We start from the raw sequence: 15,215 nt of genomic DNA, 5'->3' as shown, positions 1-15,215 counted from the left end.
AGCTGAACATGCCTTTCTCAACATTCACCTCATGCTTGGACATCATTCAAAGGGGGAAAAATAGCTTCATCTTTAGGGAGGCTGAAATTGCTGATTTCTTTCCTGTCCTAAGGAAAATGAGAGCTAAAGACTAGGAAGAAGTAGAACAAGGCATCAGGTCAGGTGCAGTGCCCAGCAGAGCAAGACATAAGGGACCCAACTGAGCCTCCCTTTGTAACACTGGAAAGAGCAGCAGGACAGTGCCCTGTCTGAAGGAAGCAACTAGGTTTGAAAGTTACCTCTACAGGAGTCCTTAGGCAGAACAGATAAAAGAATATTTAGCCCAAGGATAAAACAGAGGTTTAATAATTGCCTTGTAGTATTATCTGTCCTGGGTAAAATCTCTAGCATTTGAAGCAGAGGATCAGAAGTTAGAATCCACATGTTTTCTTTCTGATTCAGTCTAGTAACTTTTCTGTGTCTCTGTTTTCCATTCTGTCACTTTTTTAAAGTCACTTTTTTAAAACTTTATTTCCATGCTCACAGAAATGTAATAAGTTATAGTACACTGAGATACATATATGAAGATAAATTTATGCTTACCTTGTTTTTAATACAACTAGATACATCACAACTGTGAAATCAGATAACACTTTGTTCTGCCCTCATATTTGTGCTTGAAATACTCTATGTGTAGCAGAAATCAGGAAAGATATTCACAATCAAGGTCACTTCAGGACCATCACCCATATACTACACTACATTTCTCAGTACTTTATTCCACATGGAAAGGTCCTGACTATCAGGGATGGCACTACAAGGAACTGTTTCAAGAGCTAATTTACTGTCTCCTTGTCCTTGCTGGCAACCCTCCACTGCCAACACCTAAAAAATGATAAATTCTACCTGAACATACCAGCTGCTGCCAGCCAGACATGAGCATCCTTGCCGGAGTGAGTGCCTGCAGGGAAAGCTGATGTAGAAGAGTCCCTCCCTGAGCTGGACAGGGTGAGAGAAATAAATCAGTTTCTGACAAGACTCTTTTGCAGCTATGCTGCCTACAAATTATCTCTCATGTGTAATACTGCAGGCCTCTGTGTCCATGGAGAGCTGAAGTGAGCAGAGGGGTCCTTAGGAGCCTCTTGAAATGAGTGTTCTGTGCTTAACACACAGGTAGCTAAGGAGCAAACTGAGCTGCCATAAGATCTCTGGAAAGTCAGGGAAATTTAACCTCCAAGTTATTTCCTGACACCATCATGTCACCCGAGTCTTCTTAGCCCAAAGTGTTGAAGAAACCAGTGACATCCATCCTTTTTCCAGCACATAGAGGTACTAGAGCACATCTGGTTGAATGGCTGCAGCCTCTGTGAGTGACTCCCAGACCCCTGACTCCAGACTCTTTACCTTATCTATTTCTTAGGATGCCTTGGGTGAGGAATACCCCAGGGCCAAAGCTGCAGCGGGAAGCCCTGGTCTCTGCAGGGCTGATTTGACTCCTTTGCAAGCTAGAGGAGCTAACCCACCTGGCCTTTGCAGGAATCAGGCTTTTGGAAGGAGCATCCAGCACAAGGAAAAGGCATGGATGAATGGCAGTTTAGGGGACTTACTGGCCTGCTTGGCTTTCTCTGCGTAAGTGGTGGTTAGGTCTTCATCAATCGGGTGTTCCACCGGCCCCACCATGGGGATGAGGTGGCGTTCCGCTCGGATCGCCTTGGTGGCGTGGGGCAGGAGCATCGCCTCTGGAGAAGGCTCCCGCCCCTCTGCTGACGGTGGCCGCAGCTGTCCCTCGCTGTCCGAGAACGGAGTGTCCGTGCGGCTGCCAGGCAGGCAGACAATCTCCCTCTTGGCCACCCCGCTGGAGCTGGCGGGCTCGGCTCCCCCCTGCGCCGCAGCCTCGGGCATGCTCTCGTAGCCGCTCTGCTCAGACAGGGACACCTCGTCCTGAGGCGCGTCCGCCCTGCCGGTGGTGCTGTCCGGCGGGGAGCGCGGGCTCTTCCTGCGAGCGCGGCGCTGCTTCTCCTGCGCCACGTTGTCAGCGTCGCTGTCTGTCTCACCATAGTAGGCCTCGCTGTCCGGTGGGGACGTGAGGCTCTCCAGGTGCCTCTGTGACCTCCATGGCTGTGAGGGCTGAGTGGTGGCTGGGGCTCCTGCTGCTTCAGAGCTGAGTAACTGTGCTGAGGGGCTGGGCACGGATGGTGGAGAGAGCACTCGCTGCCCTGGAGAAGGGGAGCGCTGGAGCCACGGGCCAGTCTGGTCCCCACCAACTATCCTGTGGGGAGAAGGAAAAGTGGTGAGTGAGGTTTCCTTTGTGCAGCTAAACTGGAAAGAAACCCTGGAGTGAGAGAGGGCTATGGACTGGGACATACAGGTATTATAGGACAGTTGTTACAGGTGTTTTTCAGGTGGTACAGGCACCTGAAGTGTAGATGCCAAGGACAGACTTATCCCTGACATCAGCTATGTGCCCTCATTCTTATTTTCTGCTTTACAGCTCTATGGAAACCAGGTGTTAAACATTCAAAAATCAGAATGCCCTAAAACCATAAAAAATCTACCAAGCTTAATCAGCTCCCCAGGCATTTCTCCTGGAGAGCTGAATTCCTGCATAGCAAGCATTCCCCAGGACATGGAGACCTACCCTTCAGCCTGCAGCTTGTCAGCAGAGAACGGCTGGTGCTCAGATATCACAATGCACTCCAGCTGCTCCTGCAGCTGAGACTGTGTCAGATCTGCAGATCCTGGCTCCCCAAACTGCTTTAGTTCAGACTGGGCTCCAAGAAGTCAGTGCTATTTGTTTGCTCTGACCTCTATGTGGGAGTAAATAGCAAATACTTAGGATATAAAGGCCCAAGCATTTTTTGGGGATAGGACTATGGTATCTGGTGGTAGGAGACCACTCTAATATTTAGCCTGCTCACTGTGGGACTGCTTCACAAGCTATCAGTACCTGGGTTTTGACAACCATATGCAGTCATGCTGGCCAGCCCAATCCATGGTGGCATTTGCCTTTGGTTTAGACATAGCAATTTCAAGCCTCTAAGACATCTGGAGGGATGACTGGAGTAGGTGCCAGACAGACTGAGGCAGTTAACCCTGCTGCTGGCTTCCAGAGGGAAGGAGAATTGGCTGAGCTGACAGAAAAAGAGCCCATTCTATCTCCCTGGTCCTCAAGAGTGAGTCTGGATTTCCACAGCAGTTTGACTCCAGCCTACACAGATGGAGCTGGGAACTTGTTATTTCTCTTGTCAGACTCACCAGGGCTTATAAGAGCTATAAAGGAGTCCTAAGTATTTGCCTTCTGAACATGCATACCATGAAGCCAGGCAGACAGCATTGCCTCTGTAAAGCTGTGCAACTCGTGACTTGGATCCCAATTCTAAACTGTGAAAAATTTTTATTTATGTCAAATGCAAACTTTTTGGAAGCTAAGGGTGGGAGAATTTCTCTGGCAATTTACTTTTTAATACTCTTTGCCATTATGAAATCTCACTGGGGAGCAACCTCAACATTCCACAAGCGAAACAGAACAGTCCCTCCTCTTCTTTGAACACTTGATCAGGTAACTGAGAAGCATAACTGCTTGTAAGCCAGTTTCTCTTGTTCTGTACTGTCAGGTCAATGTCTCTCCCTCTTTTTCTGAAATACACACACTCCAGAGTCATCCAGCTACCTCTCCTTTCTGAACAGGAATGGTTGGTATTTTCTCTGGGAATGTAAAGATGAAGTAGGAATAGACGTGTGATCAAGAAAGCAACATTTGATGATTTCTCCACTACTCCAAATGAACCAACTGATTTCATTATTTCCAAACCATTCAGTGTTGGCTCCATCCAGAAGATGCAAGAAGCCTGCCTTTGTCACTTTGTTAATTCAAAGTGTGCTGATCTTGATCGATTAAAATTTGCCCAGGCACCTGTTTGCTGCAGATAGGCTCCAATGGTGTGAGATAAGGCCTTGGCAAGGGACCAGGAGCTATTCTGGACACCTTGTACAGAACTTACCCATCCCACTTACTCACAGTTAGGGTATAGAGTGAGCACATCAGAAGGCACCGGCACTTTTTCTGAAACCAAGGGGAAGATCCTCCATGCTCAGGCTTTCCTTCTCTGAGCACTGCCCACCTCTGCTCCTGCTTTACGGATGACAGCAACCAGCACGGCTGTGCCTTCCCACTGCTCACAGTGCTCTCTCTGTCTTTTCAGGACTGTAGAAGATCACATCTCCCAGCCCCCTTCACCAGGGCCTGATTTTATGAGGGTGACTTCTGTTTAGGCAGTAGTGTGGACTAGCTAGGACCTCACACAGTTTTGCTGCCTTCACCTTTATAGGATTACTCATTTATAGCTTGGGTTGCATCCAGCATGCACTGACGCACTGGGTTAACTTAGCACAGGGAGGACAAGGAACATTACTGGGACTATTTTTTGTCCATAAATTTGAGCTTGATCTCCAGTATTCTCCTGAACTAGAGACTGGCACAGATATTTCTTCCTATGAAAAAGGGACCTAGCCACACACCTCTCATCTTTGTGGGAGTCAGTATACAGACTGTTGGACTACAACAGCCCGCTGTAAGACAGGGCAAAACATTGAGATGTCAACATGTTAGCCAGGTTAGGACATGGGTAAGTCCTCCTAGTACACCTTGCAATATGGTGAAACCAAAGGCTTCCTGCCTGCCTTGTTTCTGCTGGATGTGGACAGCTGCTGTACTGGATGAAACCACCCTACTGCCTGCACTGTCACAGCACTGGCACTTGGGAGCAGGTTACCTTTTCACACGGATGTTGAGCATGCCATTGGAGGAATCGATGATCTGCATGGCATTAGCATGGGACAGGCCAGCACATGACTTCCCATTGATAGATACTAGAACATCATTTTCCCACAGGCCTCCACGGCACGCTTTGCTTCTCTTTCGAATCTGAAAAAGCAGGAAAGAGGATAAGGATGAAGGGAAGAACAGCAGCTATTTAGTGCAGTTGCTGGCCCTTCTATTGCTCCATTTCTCAGAGAATAAAATAAGCCCTAAGACTTACTGTGCTGACAGGGTGGAGTTGGATGAGCCCTGGCTATGCCTTTTGGTCTCTGTATCCCTGTTAATTCTAAGAATCACTCTGCTGAGCATAGGCCTGACCTGCTCTCCAACCCTGTTCAAGTTCTTTAGTGCAGATTAAAGACTCAAGAATGTCTACATGCTCTTCTCCTCTTGTTCCCTGTCTCCTAAGTTGGTTAGGGAGTCTCTGTTTCAGAGAAGGAACAGACTATGCCTGCACATGTCCATGTGTCCTTATGCACGCCTCTACTGTACTTCCTTGGTATGATCCCTGACTCATGCAGAGTCTCTACAAGTACCATCCTCAGGGAAGCTGACACTGGGGAGAGGTGGCAGTTCTGAGGCATATTCTGGTGTTAAGCATTCCTGCTCCAATGGCTTTGGTCAGTGTATTTCTGGACATCTGCATCAGGCAACATGGTGTCCTGTTACACAAGTGTAAACTTGGAATAAATCTTTAGCCTTAACAGGAGTTGTGCAAGATATGCATTGCTTTATCTGAGAAGGGAGTCAGAGTCACTGTCTCCAGGCAAGCTCCTAGATCTGTCCTCTCATGGCAATCTTGCACCAAGTGTTTACTCTCCCTTTCATTCCATCATCCATCAGTTAAACTTCTTACCAACTCAGCCTAGCCTTTCTGCTAGGGCAAGCAAGAAAGCAAACCAAATGCCCACTCAGCCAAAAACCACTGACCTCTCCCATATATGCAAGCAACAGGGACAGTCTTGTAGGACAGCTTGGCACCCATAATGTACTCATTTTTCACATAGAAGAATAGCTGTGTAAAATCACTGGGTCAGAGCAAGTCAGGAACAAGGTACTATTACACTCTATTTGTAGATTCTTCTACAATATTTCTTCAGATCTTGCAGTTAAGTGAAAGACAAATCAGTGCAGAGGTGTTTAACAAAGGGTGCAGTGAACGGGCTGTGTCAGTAATACTCAACAGGGCACCTTCACCCATATCTCACAGCCTTGCTGCTTGAGCCACCAGACTCATCTATAACATCATGCAGCTACTTTGCCCCCACTCTCATGGCAGCTTCAGGAAAGAGAAGGGAATATGGGAGGATTGCTGCCCTGTCATTGTTCTTGCAGGAGCAGCAGGGGAGCAGGAGAGGAGAGAGCTGGAGCCCTTAGGAAGTCCCATGGCCTGACTGGCTGGTCTTAGTGGCCCAGGCCCCCTGCACCTACGGGGTGTGTGAGTGCCTTGGGCTTGACCCTGCTGCCCTGTGTTGAGCAGACCAGAGCAATGCACCTCCAGGTCAGCCTGTCAGCAGGACTGAGAGGTGTTGGGGAAGAAGATGGAGAGAGGAGGGCTATGCTTCAAGTTGTTTTTGTGTTCACTGGTACTTTATCACTCTGTAGCCTTTCCAACTTGACCCCAAATCCTGCCTGCATGCTTAAAATAGGGACTGGCTCATCCCAGCTGCCACATCCATCAGCCTCTGTCATTTTAGTCCTTTATCTCCCTCCTTGTTAATATAAGCCTGGAATGAGCATGTTAGGTCTGTAATGACCCACCGCTGAAGAACCCCTGTTACAGTACAAATGCTGCTTCCTGATACTTCATCCAGATGCAGCTGTTAACTGAGAAGGTAAAGAAGACACATTTTCCAGTGCTGCCTACTAATACAGCAGCTAATGAAAAGAGTTAGGAAGTTGAAAAGAGGTTAAAAGGAGGGTTTCCCAGTATTCCCCAAAAGGCCAACTGCTGCTCCATAGCCAAGTACTCGGTGCTTAGCACTGGATGGAAACATACTTACTGAGTATCTCTCCCAGTTGTAAAGCGAGGGGATTGGGGGTTAAAGGCTGTCAGCAGGTGTTCAGAGCATTCCTCACATCCCATGGTATTCCTCCCTGCTCACTGGAACCAAAGATGTAGGCTGGTGACCAGCCAGAACAGCAACAGTAAATTTCCTGCAATTCTCTAGTCCCTCAGTACTGCAAGTCTTTGCAGGCAACTGTTTGGGGTTCCCAGGCAGGAAGGATCAGGCTGTGCTCCCAACACTGCCTGATGCTGTTTCAGGTACCTTTATACCAGAGAAGACTGGTGAGACTCAGGCAGGCCACGTGGGCTGATAATCATGAGCAAGCAATGCATTTTTCTTAAGGTTAGTGAGGATGCTGGGTCTGGCTTGGTCTGTGCTCAAATCTTACTGGACTGACAGAGAGTATATGCAGTAAAGCAACTATTGGTATTTCAGTGCTCTGCAGTCCAGGAGGGACTTTTCCAGGTCTCCATTCCTTTCTGGGAAAACAGGATCAGGTCTCTTCCAGTGCAGGAAGAGACCTATGGAGTCTGAAAGTAGCATGTGTCTGGCTCAGTCTTCCACAGATTTATAAACCCTCCTTGGAAGCTTATGAATTTGCTCCTGGGATCAGAGGGAAATGGACTATCCATAGCTTTATTTTTACACCAAACCCCTACCCCACTGCATTTGCCAGGGAGGAAGGCAAAGGGGTTAAACACAGAAGAGGATTGTGCAGAGAAAGAAGGACAGGACAGGACTTAATCCACAGTCATGAAAGCAGGGTGCAATGTACTGGAGGCTGCAGAGCCTCTGGACAGAGACCAACACAAGTCTGCCAGTTTTTACATGACTGCCAGTTCTGTGCTGTAGATACTTTAATGGCAACCCATAACCTGCTCATCTTGAGTACAGCGAGAGCAGCACTGAGCCTTTGAGGCCCCAGGCCAGGGTGGCTGCCCAGTCCAAAAGCCAGGCTCCCTGCCCATCCTGAAGGTCAGGCTGCCCTCAGGATCAGCCACTTGCTCCCCATGTCCAAAAGATGCCCTCTCCTGGGCACCCAGTGAGCCACATGAAGTGTCACTAACAGGGAGCTTCTCCTTAGGCTGCAGAAAGCTTGGAAGGTGTCACCCAACAGCTGATCTGAAGAGGTGGCAAAAGTTGGAAAAAGTGGTATTTCAAAGAGAAAACCTCTCTGCTTGCTGTAACACATACCTGAAGAACTTTCTTGTGCAAATGAGAAGAAGCACTGACAGACTCTGACCAGTGGTAAGGGTTGGCCCCAGACCTGGCCCTGGGGGATTGCACTGTCCAACCTTCTAGCATATACTGGTGAGAATTGACCTCTCCTTTTATGTGAGAAGCCCCACAAACTCTGGGAGCCTCTTGTAACTGACTGTTAGACTTTCCACTCCATGCCTCAGTAGACACACTCTCCCATGGCATATTCATGTCAAGGTATGTCCTGTTTAGATTTCAGATGGGTTTAGGAAATCCCAGTTTCAGAGTCTTATGGATTCATGCTACTGGAAATAGAAATCAGTGTGAAAAACTGGAACACATTTACTCAGAAAATTGTTCATCTCCCTGCCCTCTCAGCAGGAGATCTGTAGTGACAAAAGAGCTCTTGTCAGAGAGGTTTGGGTGTCTGCAGTACTATGTACATGCACATACACACATGTTTTCTTTCATTACTTTGCCTGCTTCCTCCCATTGATCATGTTCAACCAGACAGAGGGAAAGGACAGAGCCAGCTGAGACAGAAAAAAAAAGAAAGAAAAGAAAAGAGTAAGGCAACAATTGAGGAGGAAAGGAATAAGAAGAGGTGTTGAAAGGAAGGTCAGTGCTAGGAGAGGCCAGGAGGGCCAGGGCTGAGATCAAGAGTACAGTACAGGTTTCCTTGTACAGCCCTAGGCAGACAAAAGGACATGCTGATTGTTGACATGTCTTGGGGAATTCAGCCTGGCTTTCAGGAACAGAATGCAAGAGAGGAGAGGGTCAGATGCAACTTGGCAACATCTCTCCTTCAGTAGGGACTATATTTAGATAGTGGTATGTGGGGGCTGAACACATGCTGGGATGCTAAGAATAGAGTAATCCTGATAGTAACTCAGTGGCTTCACATCTTGCCTCAGTACAGCCCAGTGAACCTGTCTTGAAACTTTGCAACCACTGTCCTTGCTGGCCAGCACAGCTTCTCTGTAATGAAGTAGGCTGTGGGTAAATAGAAGTGGTTTGCAGTGTAGGCTCATGTCATCCACCTCTCCCCTTGCCTGCCCAAACCACCTCCCACTTCCTCTCACTGGGAGAGCTCAGCCTATAAGGTAGGAAGATAAATTTTATTATCAGTCTTCATCTAATCTCCTACAATCTTTCCAGCAGAAACCTTTTAGCCTCAGTCTGAGTCAGAGTTTAATACTGAATACAATTCACCTTCCCACCCAATGCCCTTCCACTCTCTTATTGCATCTCTCAATGAGCCATCCCCTTCCCCCAGAAGCTACAATGACATGGGGTCCAATACTCCATACAACCTGGCAGAGTTTAAATTTCATTCCCAGCCTTCTGTGATATGCAGTCCTGTCACAGGGTTCTCATGGAGAGATAACAAATTACTTTTTGTGGTATAAAGCCTTACCAAAATGGAATGACTCAAGCAAGTGCCAACCAGCATGTGGGCCTGCTCCTCCTAGAACTTCCTGCTCAAACCACAAACAGAGCAGTTGCTAGATGCAGAAGCAAAAGCAAACACCCTCCATCTCTTCTTCTTTCTGAAGATGCATTCATATAATTTTGCTTATTGGGCCAGTTTGGTTTTCATTTAAGGCCAGGGTTTACTCTTTTTGTGTAAGGAAGGATTCACCTGTGGCTAGAGAGATGAGCTGGCTAGAGTGGGTAGATGGCTAGATTGGGATTCAGAAGACCTGGATGATTTTTTGTGTGACCTCAGAGAAGACAGACTGTAGCCATAAAAGGCAAGAGCCTGGAAATAGGACATTTTCCAACAGTCTTTCTTTATCTCAGTTGCCTACCTGAACACAGAGATCCAGTGAGATACTTTCACTGTGCCTAATCTATTAAGTAGCAAATAACATCACATCCTCATGCCAATGCCATGATTTTATTGGGAGCTATTTTACAGGAGAATATCCATAATAATTACACTAACATTACAACTACACAGGAAGTTAGTTCCAGTAATTTCCTGACAAAACCTCATGTTCCTTCTTAAGAGGTGACCCTGGAAGACTTGCCTCTTGGTAAAGCAGGTCCAGTGTCCCTGCAGAGCTACTTCATCCATGGTGAAGCTTAATTAGGGAGTCTTTATATAAAGAAAGAGGGAAGAGAACACCTACTTTGTAAGATGGACACAGCAAGGGAGAGTGGTGAAAAGATGTGTCTTAAGTGGTAGGACAGACTTGGGCGCCTTCTGGGCAAGGGGTTTAACAATGAGGGCTGGTAGTGGAAGAGGATGCTAATTCTGCTCAGTTGGTTAAGTACATGTCAGACTACTGTAAAATAGGTTACTGCCTAGAGTGTACTGGTGCAGGAACAGAAGAACAAGTTCTTGTTATTTGATGATAAATTAGCTGAAAAGTGATTGAAATGTAACATCGATGACAAGGAATAATGCCACATGTACTAGAATATATACTTAAAGTACTTGATAAGCATTTTACCCTCAACAGAGTAAGCAGCAGGATATGAAGTGGTTTTTATATGAAGCCAGGTTTCAGAAGGAACAGATATATTTGTCAAATATTTGTACCAGGTCCCACATTTAGGAGCTGTGAGAAAAGCAACTAAATGTTCAGAAAAAGCATGCTTATACATGTAAGTCCTTTTTCTAGATTCTTAGCCTGGCTTGTGTGCCATGAAGGATTTTAGAATCTAAACCTAATGGAATTGAAGCTCATATAAGCACCATTGTTCTGCGGCAGCAAGGACAGGATCAGCCGCAAGCATGGATTAAAGAAGCATCCCATTCACCTGAAGGATCTAGGGCACTTAGGTACAGAGAGCTTCCTGTGCCTTGCAGCATCTTTGTAGTCATCTTCTAGGTATAAATGTACATCAGAAACCAGGCTCAGCCTCCACAGGTGTATTCAGTTGTTCTAGCCAGTAGCAGGCTGAATAATATCAGCGAATGAACCTGGGCTCTGGGCTGCAACTACTATAGTAAAATATTGAAATGATCCTTGGCACATCTTTGGCTGAGATTGTTCTGGACAGCAATAGCCAATTTCCAGGCACAGTTTGGGAGCTAGAACAGATCATTTCCAGAGCCACTGCCTATGGGCATGTGGCCATTTTGTTTGGAAGAACAGAAAACGTTAATTGCTGGGCTTCATTACAGTCTGTAGCAGCTGGCATAAGTGCCAGAGAATGGTCCCAGGTACATTTAGTGCACCAGGTATAGATGGAGCATGTATGGTTTCACTGCAACTTCTCATCAAGAGATTCTTCCAGAACCTCGGAAAGTTCCACTGGTGCCACAGCATGCCCTCCCTTGCTAGCAGCCAAACATAGCACCTGCCTAAGTGCCAACAGGCCATAAAATATGTCCAGGAGTACTCCCAAAGAAGCTTGAGGCACTCCAAAACCAGCATTAGTGATGGCTACAGACTAGCAGTGCTTTTTTAGGTGTGACAGTAAACATCTGCGAAAACAGATAAAGAACAGGCTGCCCACTGAAAAGGGGAGAGGAAGAGAAGGTGCTCACAAATCTGGAAGCCATCAGGCCTATTTGGGTTAGAGCTGGCATCTCCAGCAGGAATCATGTCACATGAGCATAGGAGAGTGGCACACAGCAGCCAGGCTGTGTGTCACAGGGAGCAGGGACATGGCAAACAGGCAGCAAGGATATCTTGCAGGGGAGACAGTAAGAAATAGTGAATTATCAGCAGAGAACCATAAAGGAAAAAGAGGGAATTAGAGAGCTAAAAATGAGGTTGTGATGAACTGCTCTTAAACAAAAAAAAAATTTTTGCTTTAGAACCAATACAATCCTGTGTTACTGCTTCCCCTAACAATTACCCTAACATTGCTGCAGAGTATTTGTACAGAACAGGCAACTGAAAGGAGTCTCTTGAGCTACCAGGGCCAATCCTCTGTAGTTTTCAGAGGCCATATTGTTTACTCCACTTCATAAACTGACTCAAAAGATTTTAAATTCTTTTTCTTGATTGGAAATTCATTGCTGAACCTTCCTGGTTAGTTGTTCTATGCTGTCAATCCTGTCACCTATATTTGAATAGTGTTGCTGGTATTTGCTCAACATCTACTTGTAGATTGCAGTCACCTCTTTCAATATTTTGCTAGGTGAAAAAAGCCTTCTCTTCTCCCCTCCTTTTCTATGGCTGCTCTACCTTACATTTATTTTCCTTGAGAGGGGCTGGTTCTGTGAGTATGGTATTTCCAGTGAATTCCAGTGAATTCCCCCTTAGACAGTAATATCAACACCTTCCTATCTCTGTTAGACATGTCTACCTGAGGCTCATTTGTTTATGTTTGCTCTTTTTTTTTTCAGAGATTCATAATTTTGCTGGCTTATTATTGGTGATGCACTAATATGCCCAGGTCCTTTGACTCTACTATCAGTACCAGCTGTAAAGACTCAGTTTTTACTCTATTTTGTCAGTATTACTAGTTCTTGTGCTGGAGGTAGATGTGCCTTCCTTGCTTTTTCTAGAAAGTAACCATGTTTGCCTCTCATTGAATAAATCCTGTTTTGTAGCAGGATCCCTAAAGGCAGGTCTGCATATACTTGCACTATCCTAAAACTGTCCTGTTCATCTTCATAAAAATTATTTCCATAATATAATTTTATGTTAGGTTTCTACTTTCGTTGATTAATAGCATTAGTGCTTACAACTTTTCTCAGACTAGCTATTTTACATTTTGTTTTGTTTTGAAAGCATTTGATGCACATATCCTTACTGCAAAGAAATCCTCCAGGAACCTGATAGTATTGTTCTCTCTTACTCTCTTTCCAGAATGGGTTAACTTTCTCATCAGTTACAGCTACATGTGAGGACCATGTACTTTCCCTCAGCCTTTCTAAAATAAAAATCTTGCCATCTATGGATCCTTTTTGCTTCTTGTGTTTATGTTTGTTCTCTTTCTTTCCTAAAGACTGTTACTGGTCAAAGATCTTTCCTGCACTGAGGACCCCATAGGTTTATGCAGTGCTTCAAGTGGGCAGAGGGGCAGAATCTCTTCCCTCCACCTGCTGGCCACTCCTCTTTGGATGCAGCTCAGAATGCTGTTGGCCTTCTGGGTTGTCAGGGCACACTGCAGGCTCATGCCCAGTAATATCCAACCCAAGAGACTGTCCACAAGGATTTAATTCCAGCTTCTTTGTCCAGGTGTGTCCCTGAACCCATAAGCCACAGGGAGTTATTGAATGGCACAGAAGCTCTGTGGCAGCTGCATCCAGCATGTGAAGATAGAGCTGCTTTTCTACCCCTTTCTGGCAGCTGGACTGAGGTTTAGAATTGATCCCTTGCTTGGAGAAATAGTTGAAGCTACAGCTATGCATCCTTTTAGTCTGTAGAAAAATGGGTTCACACCCCATTTCCACCATGCTCATGTACTTTATTTTGTTACAGCCAGTTGAATACTTTGAACTAGAAAACAGTCTCAAAGGCATATGTTCACTGTACATTTCGAGTTAATTGCAATTTGAAAAAAGCCAATAATTTAAGCCATCCTTGTGAACACCTTATGAGAGAACAACCAATTAGAGGTCCCGGAAAGGAAAGGAAAGGAAAGGGGAAAGAAAAGGGAAAAGGAAAGGAGAAAGGAACCATGCAGCACACCCAAAGAATTTTCAGGAAAACAAAAAAAAAAGATACCAAGAACAGCAACCAGTGATTAATTTTATCCTAAAATCCATAAAGAGAAACAATGAAAAGATGATGGTGATGTAAACTTTGGAAAGCATAAAGGCAAGAAGACTGTGAACTGTGTACATGGGTCATGTAAGATGAGGAATTGTGAAGGGCTGTGTGATACAGCAAGAGCGACTCAAGCAGGAAATCCCACTTAGTGCAACCTTTAGTCTTTGGAATGCCTGGTTGCTTGGTGTTATCAAATCTTCATTAGAAAATCACATAAGACTTAGACAGGTAAGGTACTAGTGGTTCAGAAACAGTTTTCTGTTTATCTATAGGGTAAACCACTAAGACTGCCAATTCTTAGATACTTCCAAGGGCATGCTGATAACTACCTGAGGGGAAAGAATTTCTCTCCACATTGCATTACACAAAAATTAGATGCATTGTGAAACTTACAACTTCCTCTGAAACACTTTCAGGAAACACAAAGGAAGCAGGAAGCAGAACAAGAGGTGACTCTTAACCTAGTCTGGCTTGGCAAATCCAGCACCTCTACCAAAGTACAACATGTATCATTTATATATAATGTATTTGTTATACTTGATTAATTTCCCAAATTAACTTCCTATCACTTATTCATCATTTGACTCAGCATCCAAAGGTAAGCATCTTTCCTTAGTGTTACTGCTATGACTTTCTAGCCTAGAAGTTGAAATTCTCTAAAATGACAGCACTGGAATCTCTGAGACACAAACAGTGTCCACTCAGTTATCTCCTGGCACCTATCAGCTATTCATGGCTGTACTTTCCATCACATGACACCTGGCAGTTTGTTCTCTTCTAAGCAGGTTACATTCAGATATGATCTTCCTGAGTACCTGGTAAAGACCATCCATTCTTTGGAGACTACTTAATTGGTGTTGCCTTTAAGAAAGCATGTAGGGTCATTGGATGCTATTAAATTCTGGGAGATAACAGACAAAAAAGATAATTATAAAATGAAAACCCTGCCTAAAGAATGATGTCTACTTTGAGCCTCAAATGGATTTGTATAAATTATATTTTTCATAATTATTTTTAATGCAATATCCAAGTATTGTAAAATTATATATATTTGTATTGCTAGACTTAAAGTACAGCACCCAATTCTGGGTAAAAGCTGCTTCTAGTTAATACCTTCCTGCAAGTGCTACTAATCCTTGAGCAATATTCCATTCACCTTAAGGTGCAACTTAGCCTGGGTAATGACTAGTTCTTGCTGCTGTTCAATCCTGAGTAATCTTTATAGACACTCACAATCTCCTCCCTCTTCAGTACCAGTTTCTTATCTACTGAGGGAAAAACAAGAGTGAAAACAATCTTAGACCATGCAGAATTAATGTAACCCCTGAAAATTCCATTTTCCTAAGAACCACTGATGCCAGACACCTGTTTAAAGGATATTGATTCTTTCTTTTTAACCTGAAACTCTATGAGTTTGTGCAGAAGTTGTTTTTCTGGAGAAAAATCATGTTTCTCTACATAAGAAACATTCACTTCAAGGCCAAGCTATGGGATTCCAAACAATTTGGCAGAAGTTATAAACAAACA

The 15,215-nt window shown here is 45.0% G+C and overlaps 1 protein-coding gene across 1 annotated transcript in view; it reads right to left on the bottom strand.

Annotated features, from left to right (window-relative positions):
- Nucleotides 1-15,215, bottom strand: part of SYNPO2L (synaptopodin 2 like) — a 30,183-nt gene that overhangs the window by 13,957 nt on the left and 1,011 nt on the right. Inside the window, exons 2-3 of the mRNA XM_071438342.1 lie at nt 4,752-4,903; nt 1,587-2,248 (exon numbers count right to left, since the gene is read on the bottom strand). Of these exons, the coding sequence (XP_071294443.1) occupies nt 1,587-2,248; nt 4,752-4,903 (814 nt within the window). The remainder of the gene's footprint in view (nt 1-1,586; nt 2,249-4,751; nt 4,904-15,215) is intronic.

This window comes from Agelaius tricolor, unplaced genomic scaffold (assembly GCF_023055355.1).
Source record: "Agelaius tricolor isolate 1412-34295 unplaced genomic scaffold, bAgeTri1.0.p SCAF_13, whole genome shotgun sequence".
NCBI lineage: Eukaryota > Metazoa > Chordata > Aves > Passeriformes > Icteridae > Agelaius > Agelaius tricolor.
The sequence above is the reverse complement of the archived record's forward strand: the minus strand, read 5'-3'. Positions and strand labels throughout refer to the sequence as shown.